Source organism: Gouania willdenowi, chromosome 4, assembly GCF_900634775.1.
Source record: "Gouania willdenowi chromosome 4, fGouWil2.1, whole genome shotgun sequence".
Lineage (NCBI taxonomy): Eukaryota > Metazoa > Chordata > Actinopteri > Blenniiformes > Gobiesocidae > Gouania > Gouania willdenowi.
The window spans coordinates 17,959,880-17,980,541 of NC_041047.1; the positions used below are offsets into that span (position 1 = coordinate 17,959,880).

The 20,662-nt window shown below is 40.5% G+C and overlaps 1 protein-coding gene across 5 annotated transcripts in view; it reads left to right on the plus strand.

Annotated features, from left to right (window-relative positions):
- obscna (obscurin, cytoskeletal calmodulin and titin-interacting RhoGEF a) overlaps positions 1-20,662 on the plus strand; it is a 50,462-nt gene that overhangs the window by 23,812 nt on the left and 5,988 nt on the right. For 4 of the 5 annotated variants that reach the window (XM_028445263.1, XM_028445264.1, XM_028445266.1 and 1 more), the window contains 38 exons: positions 153-416; positions 824-1,090; positions 1,433-1,699; positions 1,874-2,137; positions 2,220-4,940; positions 5,025-5,112; positions 5,178-5,269; positions 5,340-5,452; positions 5,905-6,105; positions 6,186-6,271; positions 6,473-6,646; positions 6,848-7,007; positions 7,104-7,205; positions 7,436-7,600; positions 7,668-7,826; positions 7,956-8,133; positions 8,289-8,402; positions 9,009-9,176; positions 10,268-10,370; positions 10,457-10,586; positions 10,688-10,793; positions 12,774-12,882; positions 13,010-13,131; positions 13,211-13,323; positions 14,025-14,193; positions 14,308-14,395; positions 14,470-14,670; positions 14,748-14,808; positions 14,888-14,965; positions 15,055-15,227; positions 15,600-15,626; positions 15,738-15,890; positions 16,034-16,079; positions 16,173-16,250; positions 16,339-18,076; positions 19,401-19,529; positions 19,953-20,066; positions 20,495-20,662. In XM_028445263.1, the coding sequence (XP_028301064.1) occupies positions 153-416; positions 824-1,090; positions 1,433-1,699; positions 1,874-2,137; positions 2,220-4,940; positions 5,025-5,112; positions 5,178-5,269; positions 5,340-5,452; positions 5,905-6,105; positions 6,186-6,271; positions 6,473-6,646; positions 6,848-7,007; positions 7,104-7,205; positions 7,436-7,600; positions 7,668-7,826; positions 7,956-8,133; positions 8,289-8,402; positions 9,009-9,176; positions 10,268-10,370; positions 10,457-10,586; positions 10,688-10,793; positions 12,774-12,882; positions 13,010-13,131; positions 13,211-13,323; positions 14,025-14,193; positions 14,308-14,395; positions 14,470-14,670; positions 14,748-14,808; positions 14,888-14,965; positions 15,055-15,227; positions 15,600-15,626; positions 15,738-15,890; positions 16,034-16,079; positions 16,173-16,250; positions 16,339-18,076; positions 19,401-19,529; positions 19,953-20,066; positions 20,495-20,662 (9,489 nt within the window). The remainder of the gene's footprint in view (positions 1-152; positions 417-823; positions 1,091-1,432; positions 1,700-1,873; positions 2,138-2,219; positions 4,941-5,024; positions 5,113-5,177; positions 5,270-5,339; positions 5,453-5,904; positions 6,106-6,185; positions 6,272-6,472; positions 6,647-6,847; positions 7,008-7,103; positions 7,206-7,435; positions 7,601-7,667; positions 7,827-7,955; positions 8,134-8,288; positions 8,403-9,008; positions 9,177-10,267; positions 10,371-10,456; positions 10,587-10,687; positions 10,794-12,773; positions 12,883-13,009; positions 13,132-13,210; positions 13,324-14,024; positions 14,194-14,307; positions 14,396-14,469; positions 14,671-14,747; positions 14,809-14,887; positions 14,966-15,054; positions 15,228-15,599; positions 15,627-15,737; positions 15,891-16,033; positions 16,080-16,172; positions 16,251-16,338; positions 18,077-19,400; positions 19,530-19,952; positions 20,067-20,494) is intronic. The other variant, XM_028445265.1, reaches the window with a different exon arrangement.

A 20,662-nucleotide genomic window follows, 5' to 3' on the forward strand; every position in this document is an offset into this window, starting at 1 on the left:
GTATATTCAGTTTCTAGTCTCTAAAGTTGTATAATTTGTGAATGCCAAAATGTTAAACAACTTTCCGAACACATTATTGGCTGACAAATGTAATACATGAACAAGACAAGACTGTATTGTACTCACTAATGCATTTATTGAATGTTAAACAGATCTCCCACCATTCTTCAAGAAGGAATTGAAAAATGTCCATAATGAGGAAGGAGGTACCGCCTCTCTATCCAGTGAACTCTCTAAACCAGTACCAGTACATTGGAGTAAACAAGGACGATTACTGACAGCCAGCAAGAAGTATGAGATGAAGCAGGATGGCTGTGTGGTCCAGCTTCTTATCAAAGATCTCAAACAGGAGGACGGTGGCGTCTACACCTGTCAGGCAGGAGCTGTGGAGACCACTGGATCTGTAACAGTTAAAGGTTGGTGGTTTTTTTTTTTTTGGTAAAAGCAGATTTTTTTTCACAGAGAATAAAAAATTAAACATTAAAACCACATAAACACGAAGGGCTCTTTAAGACAAGCACACATTATCTTCATGTAAAGCAAAGGGTCTACTGATTAATATTCTAAATGTCATTAAGCAATGGCATAGCACCAAATATTTACGACAGTTGACCAGCTGTTCCCTTAGAATTGTCACATTTGAAATTTGAATCTTATTTATTTGTATCTAATTTAAAGGTTTCTTAACCTTTTTTTTATGTGAGCTAAGTCAAAAGTAATGAGTGTGACAACATTACTAAACTGAATTATTTCACTATTATTTTATTTGAAGATAGATGGATAGATAGACAGATCGATAGATTTATTGCTATTTCTTTTACAGAGCTTCCACCTTTCTTCAAGACAAAATTGCAAAATGTAGAGGCAGAGGAAGGGGGTTCAACCACTCTGCAATGTGAACTATCTAAATCTGGGATTTCTGCGCAATGGAAGAAAAACAGACTTCCACTGAGAAGCAACAAAAAGTACGAGAATAGACAGGACGGCTGCCTGGTTCAGCTCCACATCAGGGACCTGAAACCCGAGGACAGTGGCTGCTACTCATGTGAGGCTGGAAGTGCAGAGACCAGTGGAACTGTGACAGTAAAAGGTGCATACGGTTTGTTTAACAAAAATAACATTCAGTTCAATAAGTATTGTAACAAATTGTGACCTGTTTGTTCCACAAGCTCATGGTTGTTTTACGCAATCATTTGCCATCATGCGACTTTTCACTAATATATTAATTTAGTCATCCATGATCACTATCTTTATAAATTTCATATTGGAAATCTAGGATTGTAAATTTAACAGGCTTTATATCATTTGGACTGGTACCTGCATATGTGCCAGTATCATTAACGAATCTCTTGTGTTTTTAAATTCACAATCTTGAACAGCTAGATAATCAGAAATTGTATATAGCAATTTCATATCCTATTATTATCCTTAGAGCGCCCGCCATTCTTCAAAAAACATCTGTCAAGTGTCGAGGCAGATGAGGGATGCACGGCCACCCTGTGCTGTGATCTGTCAAAGGCTGGACTGTCTGTGCAATGGAAGAAGAACAGGTTGCCATTGAGAGCAAGCACTAAGTATGAGATGAGGCAAGATGGCTGCACCTATCAACTCCTAATTAAGGAACTTAAAGCTGAAGATAGTGGCAGTTACTCGTGTCAAACTGGAAGTGCAGAGACCTCTGCAACTGTGACGGTTAAAGGTGCGTGGAAGTGGACACCAGACATGTATGCATGTAAACTTAATACATGATCTCATAATAACTCCCCGGATTATGTATGCGTAAATAATAAATAGATAAAATCACTTTACAAAGCACCATTTATGGTTAAATATTGAAGAATTTGGGTTTTTAGTCTTTTCTCTCTTTCTGCAGAGCTCCTACACCTTACCAAGGATTTGCAAAGCATGGAGGTGGAGGCAGGAGGTACAGCCTCCCTGTACTGTGAGCTCTCTAAGCCAGGAGTGTCTGTACAATGGAAGAAAAACAAACTTCCACTAAGAGCAAACAGGAAGTTTGAGATCAAACTGAATGGCTGCTGTCATCAGCTCAACATCAAAGAGCTGACACCTGAGGACAGCGGCAGCTACTCCTGCAATGCAGGAAGAGTTGAGACTGTGGCCACTGTGCAAGTAAAAGGTTTGGATGTCTTTCCTGGAATTAGAAATGACTCTATGACACGATAACTTTTTAAACCTTTTTTTTTGACATTCATTCACAGCACCCCAAATAGCACCACCTAAGGCAGAAACACCAACAACTCTGCCACAGATAAAAGGTCTAAAATCTCCTACAACAGACCCTGAGAAACCCAGACTCGCAGAGACTAAACCTGCTCCCCCTGAGCCTAAAAAGAGGACTAGAAAATTATCCCTTGCAAGTTCAGAAAGTGAAGCAGAGGCAGTTTTTGAAATAAAGCCACCTCAAATTAAGCAAAACACTGAAGCCATAAAGGCTATCAAACCTGCAGGACCTGTGAAGGAAAACACTGATGTTCCTCAAAAAGTTACACAAGACATGACAAACAAGGAGAAAAATAATGAAGTGTATAAGAAAGCAGGTGAGCTTGTGAGTGTTCCAGTAAGTAAAGTTAAGGAGCCAGGAAAGTCATGGGAAAGTGAAAAAGTTATTTCCTCCGAGGATGCAAGCGTGAAGGAATCAGCTAAACAGGAAGTAGGTAAGCCAGCTAATCTAATAGGTGACACTGTGAGACATATTCTCAATAAGGAAAATGGGGATGAAATTGAAAGCGCCAAACAAAGAAAACTCTCAGAAAAAGCAAGTGAAGAGGAAATGAAGGTGAAAGTGCCAAGTAACGAGCAATGGAATAATAGAGGGGAGAAGTATGAGGTTGTGCAGCTGAATGATGTATCAACTAAAAATGAAATGATGGAACATGCTGTCAGGACATCAGCTGTTGACAACAAAGCAGAGGAATTACTGAAACCACCAGTAAGAGCTAAAACAAAAGGGGCAGAAGTTAAGCCACAGGTCAAAGAAAGGAAGGAGGCCTCTCGTCAGGTTGTAATGGATATGAGAAATAATTCTGAAGAAGACTTTAAAGAGAAAAATCTTGTTGACAAACTAACAGCTACAGAGACAGACAGTAATATAACATCACTGAACAAGAGACCCAATGTGGACAAAAAAGACAAAAATCTTGTGGCCATACCAACAGTTACAGTGACAGACAGTAATATAACATCACTGAACAAGAGACCCAAGGTGGACAAAAAAGAGAAAAATCTTGTTGACATGCCAACAGTTAAAGAGACAGACAGTAATATAACATCACTGAACAAGAGACCCAACGTGGACAATAAAGAGAAAAATCTTGTTGACATACCAACAGTTAAAGAGACAGACAGTAATATAACATCACTGAACAAGAGACCCAACGTGGACAATAAAGAAAAAAATCTTGTTGACATACCAACAGTTAAAGAGATAGACAGTAATATAACATCACTGAACAAGAGACCCAACGTGGACAAAAAAGAGAAAAATCTTGTTGACATGCCAACAGTTAAAGAGACAGACAGTAATATAACATCACTGAACAAGAGACCCAACGTGGACAATAAAGAAAAAAATCTTGTTGACATACCAACAGTTAAAGAGATAGACAGTAATATAACATCACTGAACAAGAGATCCAACGTGGACAAAAAAGAGAAAAATCTTGTTGACATACCAATAGTTACAGAGACAGACAGTAATATAACATCACTGAACAAGAGACCCAACGTGGACAAAAAGCCAGTAGAACAATATAAACAATCCACAGAGAGGGAAACAGACATTCCTGCTCCAAAGCCACCCGTAAGAATGAAAACTAAAGTAAAGGCGGGGATGGAAAGGCAAGCTTCCAGGGACACAGAGACAGACCAGGATGAGCAAACGCTGATGAAAGCGGTTATAAAAACAGATCAGGAGCATCCAACAAAACAGGCTAACAAATCCCAGTGGAAACAGGCTGAGGAGGAAATGGACAACAATAAAAATGATGTTAAACAGATTACTCTAGGTATGGAGAAGGAGGTGAAGGTTCCAATAAAGCAGTCTGTTAAACCCATGATAAAGGAACTCGGAGTGGAGCCAGAAATGAAAGTGGCAGTTGAGCCAATGAGAAGACGAGAAGATCAACAGTCAACTAAAATGGCACAGGATATTCCTCTCCTTTACATTTCCGAAGATGAAACTTTCACTGAAGCTTTGTCTGAGTTACCAGACACCCATTATGAGGCCGAGTTCACTCGCTTGTTGGCTGAAGGACCTACAGTTCAGCTGCTTCCCTCAGAGACGGTCCTAGAAACCAGCAACGATTTTGAGGATGAGCCCCAGATGCAAGAAGCTGCAGTCAAAATCCAGGCTGCATTCAAAGGCTACAAAACTCGAAGAGAGATGCGACCAGTCTTTAAGGAAGTGTTCAAAAACCAGAGTGCAGATCTTCATGGTACACTCAATCTTCTGTGCGTTGTAGATGGAAAAGCCTCTTCAGTCCGCTGGCTTAAAAATGGCCAACCAATCACCAATGACCAACGGTGTCGAATCAAGACCTCAGAGAATGGGGAGTGCAAACTGGTCATAAAAAACCTAGTCAGTAGTGACAGCGGGATTTATACCTGTGAAGCAGTTAATAAGTTTGGTATGACGTCCTACAATGGAAATATTACAGTAGTACAAAGTCTCCAACCTGCACCTTTAGCACAGAAACCTGTACATCCTCCACTAGCAGCCATTACTCCCTTGCAGCTAGCTCCACAAATAACAAAGGATGAAAGAGAGATTTTGCCTGAGGATGCTCTAAATTCAGCTGAAAATACTGGAAACTATGTGGAAAATGTGAACGTCTCACTGTGGGAAGCTTACAACCTGACAGAACAGAACACACTGATCAGCACACAGGAGCGACGATCATCACTGATTACTGCGAGCTCCAGTCAGTAATAAATAAAAACATCCATTAACTCAAAGCTCTTCAATAGTTTGAACTGGTTTAACACTTTCTCCTCACTTTCGACAGTGTCCAGTCCGTCCGATTATGACACGGCTCCAGACATAATGGAACCTTTCGACACCGCCTCAGCCGTACCAAAGGTTCACAGTCCAGAGTAAGGACAATCTTTATCCTTGTTTCAATCTCAAATCCTGTAAATATTAATAAATATCATCATAGGGAGGCACCAAAACCAGATGGAGCAGCATCCAAGGCTGATAAGGTGCAGACAGCAGCTCTGCAACCTCAAAAGAAACTACTGACGGTTAAAGGTGAGTGAAGTTGAAGGAAATCTATATCCTATAGCAGGTATACTAAGGAATTATTTCACTTTATTTTTAGATCCCCAAGAAAATAAACTGAGGGTGCCATCACCAAAGCACGCCCGTGCTCTCACACCTTTAACTAGTACTGTGTCTGAAACGGAGTCTGAAGGGGAGGAGGACAGAAAAGAGGTATTTTTGACATACTTGCTCGTTTACAGCTGGATTCAACTTTAAAGTAATTGTGGCTACAACACAACAAAACACTGTTTAGCACTTCGGATAGGACGTATTGTCTAGAGTTAAGCAGGATTATGATGTTATAATTGTTCATCCCTTCCCCAAGGGTCACATGTGTACGGAGGACAAACTCTGCCATAATTAAAAATAAATAACATTTATGGTCTATATGTTTAGGTATTAACTGATGTATTTATTTATTTAAGTATTGAGTGATTTATTTATTCATTTATTTATTAATGATTTGTAGGTATTAATTCATTTATTTTTTATTATGGCAGAGCTGGTCCTCCGTGTGCTCTGTTATGCGTAAATGTAAAAAAACCTGACCTATTTTAGACACAACATTAAAAAGTAGGCTATAAATCTTGAGATATAATTATTTGGGTTTTTTCCATCAACAGACATTTGAAATGTATGTAGCTCGAGCCGACTGCAGTCCAAACACTGAAAACAAAGACAGCTTCATTCTGAAAGAGGGTCAGTTTGTAGAGGTCCTGGACTCTGTCCATCCTGATAAGTGGTTGGTGAGGACTAAACCCACAAAAACCAACCCAGCTAGACAGGGATGGCTGTGTGCAGCCTACCTGGAGAAGAAGAGAAAGGTAGAGTATCTTTTACATTGGTTTGGGTTTTTAAGATGACAAAAAAAACACAACTGTCAGTAAATGAATGTTACTTACAGGAGAATTTCCCACAATTGAGAGCACCACAAGAAGATCTTGAGTTGGGTATTGGGTCAACAGGTGAAGAGTACAGGAGAACTCTGAGGTAACCAGTAAAACAATGGCGTAGATGACCTTTACCAAGAACCTATGTTACAGAATTCCTTAGTTTGAATTGTATGTTGACTCAGCGTTGACAAATATATATTACATACGTCTGTATTTCTTGATTGTTTTTCTTTCTGTATTTGTTTGTACTAACCGGAAAAATATTAACCAAACTTAGTTGTTTCTTATCCATTTTCAGTCAGTTGATCCAAGGCCTGGTTGATGGAGAGGAAGAGTTTGTAAAAGAGATGAAGTCATTCATCACTCACCAGCTGAATGTACTGGATACAAGTCGCCACGTCCCCATGAATGTCCTCAACCAGAAAGAAATTGTGTTCAGAAATGTGAAAGACATTGTGTCCTTACATGAACGGTAACACACATACACACACACACACACACACACACACACACACACACACACACACACACACACACACACCCCACACACACACACACACACACACACACACACACACACACACCACACACACACACACACACACACACACACACACACACACACACACACACACACACATATGAATGATTGGGTCACACTGTGCACCTTTAGCTCCATCCTTCCTGGGCTGAGAGACTGTTCCACAGATGACGACGTGGCCATGAAACTGATCAAACACACGGAGGACTTTGAAAAGTATCTTCACTACATGGTGGGACAAACACAAGCAGAGGCCAGCATCACTGACAAGGCCATCCAGCAATATTTTAGGGTAACAAACTCCATCTAAGAAATAAATACTGCACATGGCTAAATATAAATACATACATTTAACATGTTTAACGCATAATCTTTATATTTTTTGTAGGATTTAACAGAACCTGGTAGGACAGAAGCTCCTGCCATGGATGTGCTCACTTTCCTGCAGCAACCGATAGAGAGGATTCAAACCTATCAGGCTTTGCTGAAGGTCAGCTCTGAGACTGATTTGTGTGTAATTGCTGTATACACACAAAACTTACTACGTTGTCAATTTAAATTTGTTCCTTGGAAACAGAATGTTCTTTATAAATTAATATTTTGTTTTATTTTATTGTATAACCCTTAGAAGCCTTTATGTGCGGATACATTCTCAGTGATGTTTAAAAGCCGTGTTTAACCCCTCACTTCCCGATGTTTCATCTGAACTTTAATTTGTAGGAATTAATCAAAAACAAAGCTAAAAGTGGTCAGAGCTGTTACCTGTTGGAGGATGCCTTTTCCGTGGTGTCCTGCCTACCTTGGAGGTCCAACAACCTGCACCAAGTGTCCCTCATTGAGAACTACCCCGCTCCTCTGACTGCTCTGGGGGAGCCTGTGCGACAGGTACAAATGCAGGCTTTAACCTCCATTGTGTTTAGATTCAAAGTATTTGTTTCTTAACACATTTCAGGGAGTCTTCACAGTATGGGAGGAATCGCCAGAGGTTAAAGCCACCTCTAGAGGGCATCAGAGACAGGTTTTCCTCTTTAAAGAATGCATCGTACTGTGCAAGTTGAAAAAAGACACAGGCATGACTAAGGATACCTGCACCTTCAGGAACAAAATGAAGGTAAGGTATATTCCTTATTCCTGGAAGTTAAAACAAATCAAATCCCAGGTGTTGTTACTTATTCACAATCTGTTAAGTTTTTGTCCACATTTCACCTCTTCTTCACACTTACTGATATTTCTTTTCCAGCTGAATGACATAGAAATCAGAGAGTCTGTGGGAGGAGACGAGAAGTCTTTGCTCTTGTGTCATGAGCACAGGGGCTCGATGCGGAGGTACACACTGCAGGGTCACTCTCAGCTGGTCAAACTGTCCTGGCTCAAAGAGCTGAAGGAGCTCCAGCAGCGATCCAGCTTGTCATCTAGCTGTAAGATTTGTGGTGCCTTGGCAGCAAAAACGAAATAAGCAGAATGAGAACCTGTTTTCTTAATAACATTAGATATAACTGACACTATTTAGAAATGGACACGTTTGAGAAACACAATTATGTGTGTCTTCTGATGCATTGCTTCCTAACTACAGGCCCTCCAGTGTTTGAATCTCTGCTGTCTGACTACACAACAAAAATAGGGCAGACAATCAAACTGAGCTGCAAGGTATCGGGATGCCCCAAACCGTCCATCACCTGGCTCAAAGGTTTGGGACACTTATGGCTAAAAAAAACAACTGTACTTTGAATTGTTGCATGTTTTTATTCATGGACCTAGTGCTCAAGTAATAAATGTGTTTTAATAAACAAATAAGGTACTAACTTTAATGGCAAGTGTTTTTTCCAGGATGTAGCCTACTGTTACTTTTAACTTCCTTTTTTAAAACTAAAAAGATACAGATTCAGTTGGTAAATAAATCATAATCTCTAAGATAATTAATAAAAGAATAAGCTTGCAGGTAACTTTTGTGTCCGGATGTAACAGCAAGGTAATGATTCACCTGCAGAATTCAGAAGATGTTAAATCTCAGGAACTGTGTGAGAGCCTACTGTATGAGAAGCTTCTTTTTGGAATAGGAGTTTTTATCTTAGCTTATTTTACATGTAAACAAAAATAGATGCAATTATGCAGAGAAAACCTGTTAAACTCATGCATTATTTTTTTCGTCACATTGATGGTAGATAGAGTAGCAGAATATTAATGGAAATTGTCTCTGTTTTCACAGTAGTCAAGTCTTTTCATTCACATGCATATTCTGAGCTTTGCTGCCAATGTAGTTCTGTCTCTAAAAGTTATAATGTCATTTTCATAGATGGTCTTACTTTGGAAGACGACCCACGTCACATCATCATTGCAGACCGAACTGGAATCTGCAGTCTCATCCTGGACAGCCTCACTGCTGAGGATGCTGGTCAGTACATGTGCTACGCCACCAGCTCCATGGGCAGTGCAGGCAGCCTGGCCAAGGTGGTGGTGCAGGGTGAGTTTAATGGAAAACTAGAGTGAAACCAATCTGGTGTTGTACTCAAGACCAAAGTATCCAAGACCAAGACTTACCCATGACCAAGACAAGACTAAGACCATAAAATGTCATTTTAAAAACTAGGACGAGGTTGAATAGTTAAAGAGTAGGGGTGGGACCATATACAAAGTTCACGAGACAAGACCATATACGATATTGGTCTTAAGATAATACGGTATTTTGGAAAGGGAAAAAATACCACAGAAAATACTATTTGAAAAAAAAAAACATTTGTAGTGCTTTTGTTTGACATAAACTTTGGGCATAACAAAATATTTGGGTTTAACCTTTTCAACTCAAGTGAATATAAAATAATTATATCAGTAATGTAAATAAGATGGATTTTTATAAAGTGAATACAACAAATAGAGCTCGAACCCCAAAAACGGCAATTGATTGAGAAGAAATGTCATCATCATGACAAAAAAACATTCCTATCTGTGCATAAACTTTGCATGGCAAGTTTTTTTATAACATCAAACTAAAATCTTCTACACATCCCAAATTTAACATATGGACATGCTCTTTTTCAACATGTCTAAGTTTTTCTGTAGCAATTGAGTCCTTTGGGCAATGATTATGTCTCCTGCAGTTGAAAACACATGCTGGCTTGGTACACAAGTAGCAGCACTTGGAAGCGTTCCCTGTAGCATGTAACAGTTCCAAGTGCTTCTCCTTACTATCACATTAATGAAGTTGAAGACCAGCAGATGAGTGCTGGTCTCGAATGGTCTTGACGGAAAACCCTGACATCGGCCAGGCCGCGAGTTAGACAAGACCAAGACCTTCAAAATGTGGTCTCGAGACCGGACTCGAGTGCTTCAACTCTAGCTACAAGTGTGTTTGATGGTGATTGGAATCATTTTTATTTTTGCAATTCTTTTAGTTTGTTTTTTCTGTTTCGTATTTAATGAATAGAAGGTAAAGTAATGACAAACAACAAGGTCATAGGCAGGTATCAGTGATTCATGATGAACTAATCATTTCACAATTACTTATGTATTCTATTGATCCCTTTGAGTGCTAAATGTATTTGCGCTTCTCTGTAGCTCCACCGAGGTTTGTGAGTCGACTGGAGAGTGCTTGTCTAATAGAAGGAGATGATATCCAGTTCCTTTGTTCCACTCTCACAACGCCTCTACCAAATGTTAGGTAAGACAGTGCGTAGCTGAGTTTCCCCAAATAGCTGTTGATTTTTTTCCCCCATGTGTAAACCTACAAATGTCTGTTTCTGAAAGGTGGTTAAAAGATTCCAAAGAGCTGACTGACCAGCAGAAATACTCAATTGTAAATGACGCTCGTAGCGGCATCTTGTCTCTGACCGTCATCAAGGCTACAGCAGCAGATCTGGGGCAGTATGAGTGTGAGGTATGACACTCATTACTTTTAAGTCTCCCACGTTTCACAAAAGTCAAAATTAATTATATTGTATAGTTGTTGCAAAAAGTTATACTGTATGTTTTTTTCAGCTTTGGAATGATTTCGGTTGTGTCAAATGCAGAGCGGGTCTGTGTCCCGCTTATGTTCCACCGACAGACACCGAAACTGACCAAGCACAGGAGCTGCCACCTAAAGGTAGGACAAACGGAGCTTCTGAGGTAAAGAGCCTTCACACAGAATGGAAATCAAGCATAAAGCACATGCCATTGTCCAGTTTCTCTTCAGTTCTCATCACTTCATGTGACAATTTTTCTCTTGACAACAAACAAACACAAATTCTACTTTTTAAACCATTGCCATTTACCCATTCTGCTAGAATGCCATCATCATCAGGTTTTTCCTCAACATCCATTTTATTTCCTTCCATTCCTTCCACTCACTTCATGAAGACTTCCAACTACCATTTCATTTTTTGCTAGACTCCCACGCATTATGGCACAAAAATGCTAACAACAAGCTAAACACTTGTTGTCTCATCACTAATTCTAGTGTTACTGTGTCAAAAAGAGGAATGTATTAAACAAAAACCCTATCTTAACCATCAGCATCTCACTACTATTTCAATACTGAAAGAGTCATTTTAACTGCTTATAATGTTCTTTTATAACCGGCGGTGACATTCACTCTCCTTCAAACTAATAATTTGACTCGTTGGTGTTAGCCCTCATTTCATCCATTAGGGATCTTCTTAAAACCTCTGCATTTAATTCTTACCCAAATAGTTGTTGTGCACTAATGTGACAAAGACCTTAAAGTAACTATCATAACTTTGTAACTATCTGTGTCTTGCCATAATGAGTGGGATCTAGCGACTGCCATTCAACATAAACATCATTCTGATAATCTTATCCTATGGATCCTTGAATGACACATTTTATTGAACAGTGTTCCAGATCATTTAGTATTTGTGCTATTAATTACAGTTGATAGAAAGCGAGCAGTGTTCACTGAGGTTTACCGCTTCGGGGGGATATGTGATATAGAAAACTGAGGATAAATGTTCAAACATGAGGAAATTAACTAATTGTTGAAGAAGGTAAAAAAAGATAAGCTCTTTACTGAAGAGGGATGGGTGATGGTTGTTGTGTCTGGGGTTAGCCCCCCGCTCTGACTAATCATTAGTGATTTCAACAGTCTATGCACTTAACTTAAAGTTGATAAAATTACAGAGAGCTGAGGCATATGCATAGTTGTTTACTGAAGGCCCAAACACGTTTGAGCCTAAACCCCAACACACTTTTTTTTACAATTTTAAGGGCATGTCCAGCAGATAAGATACATAGCAAATATTGTTGTATACTCTGAGAGAGAAGATGGAGCTGTATTACTATACCAAATTTCAGTTTCACATGTGGTGTAATTGTTGAGATATTGGAAGCTGAATATAGAAGAAAAATAGGGGTGCATGAAAATCAACACATTCCCCCATCACTAAATTGTCCATATCTCTAAGAGTATTCATCTGATCAAACACAAACATGTACAGTATGCCAACTGAGTTATTAAGAAACAATTGGTAGAACTTTCAGAATTTTTTTGGACCGAAGTGCATGGGATGTCCTGAAGCATTGAACAGCTTATTGTTATTTTATGACTTACGGTGCAAAAGTTTGCACAATTTCTGAGATAAATAAACCGTCTTTAGACGCTGTATGAGGAGAGACGATCCAAATGTGCCACTGATCAGTCCTTTTATATATTCTTTCTCATCCATTGTCAATAACGGACATTGTTCATCTTCCCTTCACTAGACCATAAAGCAGGAGGTTCCTCACACCGTTCCATGTAAGTCGTCATTGTCATAACAAATAACCTCTCCACATTCCCCTCTCTTCTCTGACCATTGCATGCCCAGCTAACTCTTCACTCCAACAAGATGGTCATGTGCTGGAAAGTGCTCCCATTACGTCTGTGCAGCAGGGGGCACGGGCTCGTGCTCGTCTCCTGTTGATGTGGTGTTTTTTTGTTGGGTTGAGCCCAAAAGTTGCGAGGTAAGACACAAAGTTGATCTTTACTGTGGCTGGAGTGGAGGTAATGTATACTGCAAATCTGCTATCAGTGCTTAAGAAATTCAAGGTTGGTTTGAGTGATTCAGGCTGGTACTTCTGTTTCCAGATGCAGACTCAGATGGTTGGTCCACTGCCTTTGTGACAAAATGGCTGCAGACAGATTTCAACCCTACCTCCACCACCAAGAAGATGTTCCCTCCAGAAGGGGAAGAACAGTAAGATATTCTTAACAGATAAACAAGTAATAGCTTTTCCTCGGTTAATTTAAAAAAAAAAAAATTTCCAAGATACACAGGAATTTAAAAATATCATTGTAATAAATTCTGCATGTTTTCCTCGTAGCGCTGAGGTGGATGCTCGTATGTGCCCAGCAGCTGAGCAGGCAGCGCAGCAGACGCCCTGTTATCTGGAGGTTGAGGAGGAAGAGATTTACATTTCCGAGCAAATGCAGGAAATCACAGAAGGCAAACGCTAAACTTTACGAGAACAACAATATCCATGTTTGATGCAAGACATTTCTAACTTCATAAATTTTCTGTTTAGCACCTCCATCCATCCAGGTGCCCACTGAGGACTTATATGTTGAGCCAGGCCAGCAATCTACATTTACAGCCATTATCACAGGAAGGCCGACTCCTAAGATCCAGTGGTACAAGGTGGGCGCATAAATGGTTTCTTTGTAAATGAAAGGATTAAATGATTTTATTCCCATCTTTTCTTTGCACAAACATTATTTACCAATATTATTACTTTTGGTAATATCATCATCATCATCATCATCGTCATCACTTTGTCTGTTAGCAGGATTACTTCAAAAGTACTTAAGAGATTTTGACAAAATTATAGTCAAAGATCAACCTTACATCATGGAAGATTCCATGGAATTTTGGAGGGGATTCAGATCAAAATACTGATTCTGGATTCTGATTATCTTACCATTGATGAAATTTCAAAAATTAATATCTTGGTTTGTAAATCTTAATGAAATTTAACTCAGTTATGTCAGGTTAGTTCCTCCATTACCCAACTGAGATTAATTCAGATTGAAAAAATGGACCTACTGTATAGTTAATAATGAGGACAGAAATTTTGTCCAAGCCTTTAAAGTGTGAATGATCATGGTACCATGATCAGAATCACTGATCCAGATAACTGCCAATATCTGGTAATGAGGATATGTGGTGGTTGGTGGAGATTTGTGCTGTCTGAGTGCTCTTATTATTGATGTTGTTATGTTCTTGTTGTCTTATAATCACTAGATTACAATGTTTTGAATTGTTTCTTTTGTTCTTGGTCTGAAGTTACATTACCGGACCAGTGCCCGATTTCAAATTAAATCCACTCTTTGCGACTGTAGGATGGTGAAGAGCTTGTGGCCAATGAGAATGTGAAAATAGTGCAACATGGAGCCCGCTGCTCTGTGACCATTGTGTGCCCTGAGGGGGAGGACAGCGGGATGTACACCTGCTTTGCCTACAATGACACGGGCCATGCTACATGTCAGTCTCAGCTCACCGTTGAGGAAGGTAATACACCAGGGATGCTCCTTTGTATTATACTCTACTGTATTATTATTATTTTGTTACTAAAGTAAGGAAAATGTTTCTGGTAATGTGGAACACGTTGTGTCATTTCTGTAGGTCTACTGGAGTATCAGGAAAGAGAAGTGGAGCTGGGAAAGAGGAGGAAGTTATTTTCCGTTTACGACATCCAAGAGGAAATTGGAAGGTGAATGAACTCTGAAACTTACGTAGTCTGCACTGCTTATCACCTCTGATTTCAACCCTCACTCTGTGTTTCAGGGGAACATTTGGAGTTGTGAAGCGTGTGATCCACCGAAGGACAGGGGAAGTGTTTGCTGCTAAGTTTCTACCTCTGAGGAGCAGCACTCGCACCAGAGCTTTCCAGGAACGCGATCTGCTCTCCCGACTCGCTCACCCGATGGTGGCCTGTCTGCTGGACTTTTTTTGCACGAGACGTACACTTGTGCTGATCACAGAAATGTATCCTTTTAAATGTCTGTGTTCACATGTGTGGACATGCAAATTTAAAATGTGACTCCTTTAACATTCATTTGTAGCTGCTGCTCTCATGGACTCCTGGACCATTTATTACTTCAAGGATCCGTCACAGAAAAAGAAGTACAAACTCACTTTAAATAACTGAAATCCCTCAAACTAAATGTATCAACTCAAAAAATGATGTCTGCTTTTAATGTAGGTTCAGTCCTATATCCTTCAAATCCTTGAGGGAGTTGGTCATATTCACAGTTTGAACATCCTGCATCTCGACATCAAAGTGAGATTTTTATGTTTCCTTTTCTTTGCATTAACAGAGAATCAGTCATTCACGTTTACGCTACACTCGTCTGGGTTTCTATTTTTCAGCCTGATAACATTTTGATGGTGTATCCACCAAGAGACGAGATCAAGATCTGTGACTTTGGCTTCTGCCAGGAAATAGACACTTCCAGACATCAGTACAGTTTATTTGGTACACCAGAGTTTGTAGCACCAGAGGTTGTTCACCAAGAGCCCGTCACAGTGGCCACTGACATTTGGTAATTCATCATCTAGTAGAATTATTCTAATATTCAATTTGATTTGATACTGTACATTGGATTTATTGTAATATTGTGCACAAGTGCTTGTGTTAAACAAATGTGAATTTATGAATTTAGCTTCCATCCAACTATTCCAGGAAAGCCTTGGCTACTGCTTACCCCTAATAGTAGGAACTTTGTGTGAATGAACAGTTGTTTTCTGGGTTGTCTTTGAGGTTCTGTTAAGAGATGGAAAATGGTTTTATCTAAATGTGTCACTTTACTGTGATATGAAAACTATGATAGATATGATTTATCATAAGGATTTATATTGTTGTAATGCAGAACGACAAAAAAACTAACATTGTTTCCTCTCCTTTTTATTTTTAGGGCTGTTGGCATAATTGCATATTTATGGTTTGTATTCACGTTACAATTACACAAATAAAGCCAAATGCTCTCACTCCCTCCTGCTTTGAATTTTTTGTTATTTGTCTTCGTTTTGTCATTATGCTTTTATTTTGACAGTTTGATGAGCCGATGCCCCTTTGTGGGTGAGACTGACAGAGCTACACTGCTGAGGGTTGGAGAGGGCACTCTAAACTGGGACTCCCCTGATGTCCTGCGACGAAGCCCAGAAGCTGTCAGCTTTCTGCGGTCGGTCCTTCAGCCAGACCCAGAGTAGGGACCTTCAGATATACGTATTTTTCATGTGGATCTAATTTGATTTGCGATTGTGTAAATAATCACATGTAGTTTTTGGTTAGTAAAGTAAGAAAAGTAATACACACATCTGACCACACAATTTTTTGTTTTTACCCAAGTCGGCGACCTTCTGCTTTTGAGTGCTTAAGCCATCAATGGCTCCAGGTGAGAGAGAATATTCAAACTGGATTTTATATTGACTTTATATTTCACTTACAGTAATGAGTTTGCCCTTTATATGCTTGTGTCTGTGTTTAGGACGATCATGCAGGAGAGGATACTGATGTTATCAGCACAAAGAGTTTAAAAGTGTTTATATCTAAAAGAAAATGGCAGGTAAGTTACCTGTTGCATAAACGTTTATCATTGTGCATTCAGCATTTTACCTCAAAGACTGGCCTTTATTTCCTTTCTGTATTCGCAGCGTTCGTTGACTTGCATTGGTTCAGTCCTTACACTGAGGCCCATTCCTGAGCTGCTTGATGCTCCACTCAGAGAAACTGCGGTGACGATTCCTCGGGACCCTCAGGATCGCAGTAGCAGCTCGCCGAGCAGCGGCTCCTCCTCTGAGTATGATGAGGCAGACTCTTGGGACCATTTCCAACACTGCAGCCAGACTGAGGAGGAGGAGGAAACAGAGGAGGAATATGATCCTTTATTGGAAAGAGCACAGATTCCCAAGCCTTTTGCTCAACTCTATCCACATGGAGAGGATGAAGGGGAAGTGACCTTGGAAGAGGATGAGGATAGTGAGCCGTTGGGAAGGCAAAGTGTATTAGAAAGAAGTGTGAGCAGGCAGTCGGTTGTATCATCAGAAGCATCGTTCCAGCAGACACCTCAGAGAGAGCACCGGTTCAACAACGGAAGCAGTCAGTCCCTGTGTTTCTCTGATGGGGATGAAGGTTCAGGAAGTGACGGAGGTCGAATCCCAAGAGGTAGTCTTATCAGAAGCACTTTCTATAACTCGTCTCTTCAGCTTTCGCCAATGTCTGCCAGACACATGACACTGCGGGACAAATTTCAGGCCAAAAAGCAGGAAAGAGGCCGCAAACCTCTCAGGAGGAGCTTTTCAGGTCGTCTCAACGAGCCTTTAATAGAATATGTGGAGGATGAAACAGAGCGAGACAGAGGCCAGAGACGGGGATCCGTCCAGCCCGCCATGCAGAAGTCAACCTCATTTGACAGTGGAGTTGGCCTTGCCCACATGAATGTACCCCCGCACAGGCGAAGCAGGTCTCTAGATGAGTCTTCCCGTCGATCACCCAGCTCACCACATCGTAACAAATCAGATCAAGAAGATGGCTCGCATAGTCTGAAAGAAAATCTCACAGATGATGAAGTGGCCAGCAGAAACCTGCTTGCCATTCCGAGCCCACAGCGTGCCACAAGAAGAAAAGGTTCAGTCCCACCAGGACAAGTAACTCCAGCACTCAGGGGTTCGCCTGTTTGCTTTCAAGAAAGAGGTCAAATGAGCTCCAAGTTGGACCAAAGGCAAACAGAAAGACACATGTTTGCAGGTTCCCAGGGCTCTCTGGCTGAATCCTACATCTTAGAGCATGGGGGATCAGGGTCTTCAAGCAGGCTTGGCTCTTCTGATGACCTTAGTCATGGTAATCTAAGAGGTTACCGATCAGGAGAGAGTGAAGGATATGATGACCCAAGTGAACCTCTGATATCACCACCATCTCCTTGCTCATTCCAAGAAGTGAAACCAAGAAGTTCATTACCTCAGGCCCCACCTCGTAACCGCACTCGCTCTAATCCCAATTTATCTACATATAGCAGTGGCCAAACAGGGACGCCAGTAATGGCCAGTCCCAGCACCAGCCTATCATCCTTACAGGCTCCAGAGAGGCCGCCCAGATCCAAAGACAAAAAAGAGAGCGGTGGCCTCCAGAGACACGCCTCAGCTCCCGCCCTGGAAGTACAGCCCTTCCCAGGAAAGTCACCAAAGCTTGGGCTGCTGAGTATCTTTCGGAGGCAGTCCTGGACTGGGAACGCCTATTCCCAGTTAGACAACACAAGGCTAGGGCCCACACTAGGAGAGATAATGAAGCCTGACACTCCCACCATGTCTCTGAGGAAGAAGATGAGAGCTTCAGCTTCCAGCCTGACTAAACTCTTTTCCAGATCTTCCAGCAAGGAGGATGTGAGTAAAGGAGGTAAGTAAATCCATAATTAGGCTGCATCTGTATCCACACTACACAACTACTTGAGCTTTATCTCGCTATCGAGATTTAGTCTTTATCAGGTAAATTCCCATTCTTGAATGCATCTTTTCATCCTATGACTTCCTAGTTCATTGAATGCATAATCATGAGAATCACCCCACAGAGCTATCACACTGACTTATTAAACTGTGAAACTTTGCATACTTGAACTGTATTGAGAAGCTTATTGACAAACTCCACTCAATAAAGTTGGAGCCTTGGCTTAAGCATTAAGGTAGACCTTACCAGTGATGTCCAGAAAAAAAGTAGTAGGCCTTAAAAAAAAAACATTGCAAAACATTATGCTACAATATGGTGGCTTTTGGTGCATTAAATTAGTGTAATTGTGGCTTTTCTTAGCGTGATGTATTTTCTCACCTAGTTTTTGTTTGCATGATGTATTTACAAATTGAAATCTGCTATCCATGATAATGATGCCAAAGAATTGAGCTAATAGGAAAACCTGACTTTTACAGATATTTATTCACATAATATTACAGATATTCTTTCGGCGCTAAAGGGGTAAGGTATCATTTATGAACATGTTTAAAGCTTGAAATCTTTGAGCATATTGTAATCAAAGTGTTTTGAGTGAACAGTGAAACTATTCTCCTTCTCCTGGCTCTGTAAAATGACATTTATAAATCCAGGAGTGTGACACTGGACTTCAGCCAATCAGAGATCGTTCTACAAACACGTGTGCTCCATGAGCTGTTTTTGGCGTTACTCTTGGTTGCTCGACTGAAGTCGAGAGGCGTTCAGGTACCCTCGGTAGTAAAAGTGTAATGACGGACGTCCCAAGAAAAGTCTCCATAACAGCGTTAGACACAGCAGTTACACAGCAAATCAAGAGTAAAAAGTCAGACCGAGGAGGAGAAGCAACAGTTTAAAGCCACAAACATACTGAGGAGGAACGGATCGTTTTGTGTCCTCATGGATCCCCGTGACTGTGCAGGGTCTGCCCCACACATACACACACAGGTGTCAGAGAGAGAGTGATAACAGACAAAGAAAACCAAGATAAGGTTATTTAAGGTGAATTAATTCTATAGTCTGGAAGCGGAGTGATGGTTGTCAGTCCACTGAGGGTGGCAGTCAGCAAGGATCACAGTAACTAGAGTGTTACATTTAAAATGTGAATGATCATTGTACCATGATCAGGATCACTGGTCTAGATATTTGGTGCTTGGTGGAGGTTTTCACTCTCTGACTGCTCTTATTATTGATATTCTTATATTTGTTGGCTCCATTGTTTTATATTTGGTCTTTGTTACAGGGCCCATAGTGAAAGAATCAGCTCCTGTCCCTCCTGGGAGGCACCGCAGCAGTGGCCTTGACAGTCCCAAAAAGAGACGTTCCAAACTTCTGCCATCTTTGAAGATTCCGGCATTCAAAAAGACCAAAGGTACCAAAGGAAATGTTATGTGTTTCTAATGCACAGAGCTGCTAACAAAACAGCTATAAAAGTAACTTTTATTACGACTTCTTTAGTACGGTCTATGGCTGGTGCAGAGGCGAGGGTTAATAGTGCTGAAGCACTTTGGTGCCTAATGTCATTTTGTGAAAGTTTTTTTTAAAGATAAGTATTTATGTGAATTTAAGCTCCTTAGAGAAATGTAATGGTGCAGAATGGCAGCCACGGTGCAGAGACATACAGTTTTATATCCTCCCCAAAAAAAAGGCTTACGGTAAAAGATTAAATTACCTTAAACATTATTTGACAAAACAAGACATTATTATTTTTCCACACAATTCTTAACAAAAGAGTATTTTGGTTAAATGTATTACTTTGTTGTTGTTTTTTTTTTACTGTGTTCACATCCATCAGTCTGTCCCAGTAAAGCTGAGGTGCTGCAATTGGATGGAGGCAGAGTCCTGCTGGTGTGGAAACCAGTTCAGTCCAGTGACCCCATTACTTACTGTGTGCAGTACTGCACAGATGGTAAGCCCTTGGTCTTTTAAAGTCTCCTTTAACCATATGTTCATACACAATGTGGTGTGATGAGGGAGGAACTTCTCAGAAGAATAAAAAACAACAAAATACATTGAATTGTTTTGCCAACATACCAGAGAAGGTCTTTAATTTGTATATTCAGCAACATCTGATAACCACTCCTGTCCCTTTCCTCTGAGTTAGAGGCCATCACAGATTAAGCTTCTACTGAATAAACAATAATGGGAATCGATCTTTAATTTAGAAGGTTGAATAATTGTTTAAAGGGAGGGGGAAAAAGAAAGAAAGCAGATTTTATCTGAAATCCATCAGCGCAATCATTTAAAATGTATGTAAGAAGTCCACTTGTAATATTTCCATTTCTCAGTTTTCTGATCATATGTTAAAAGCGTGGGTCATGTGATGTGTTTTCTCAGGAGGGGATTGGACGGTGCTCTCCGAAGAGGTGACAGAGAGTTGCTTTGTGGTGAGCGACTTACCCAGAGGAGCCTCGTACGTGTTCAGGGTGGGCTGCATCACAAAAGCTGGAGCGGGACCTTTCAGTGATGCTTCAGCTCCTGTTGTTATGGCCACTCATCCTGAAG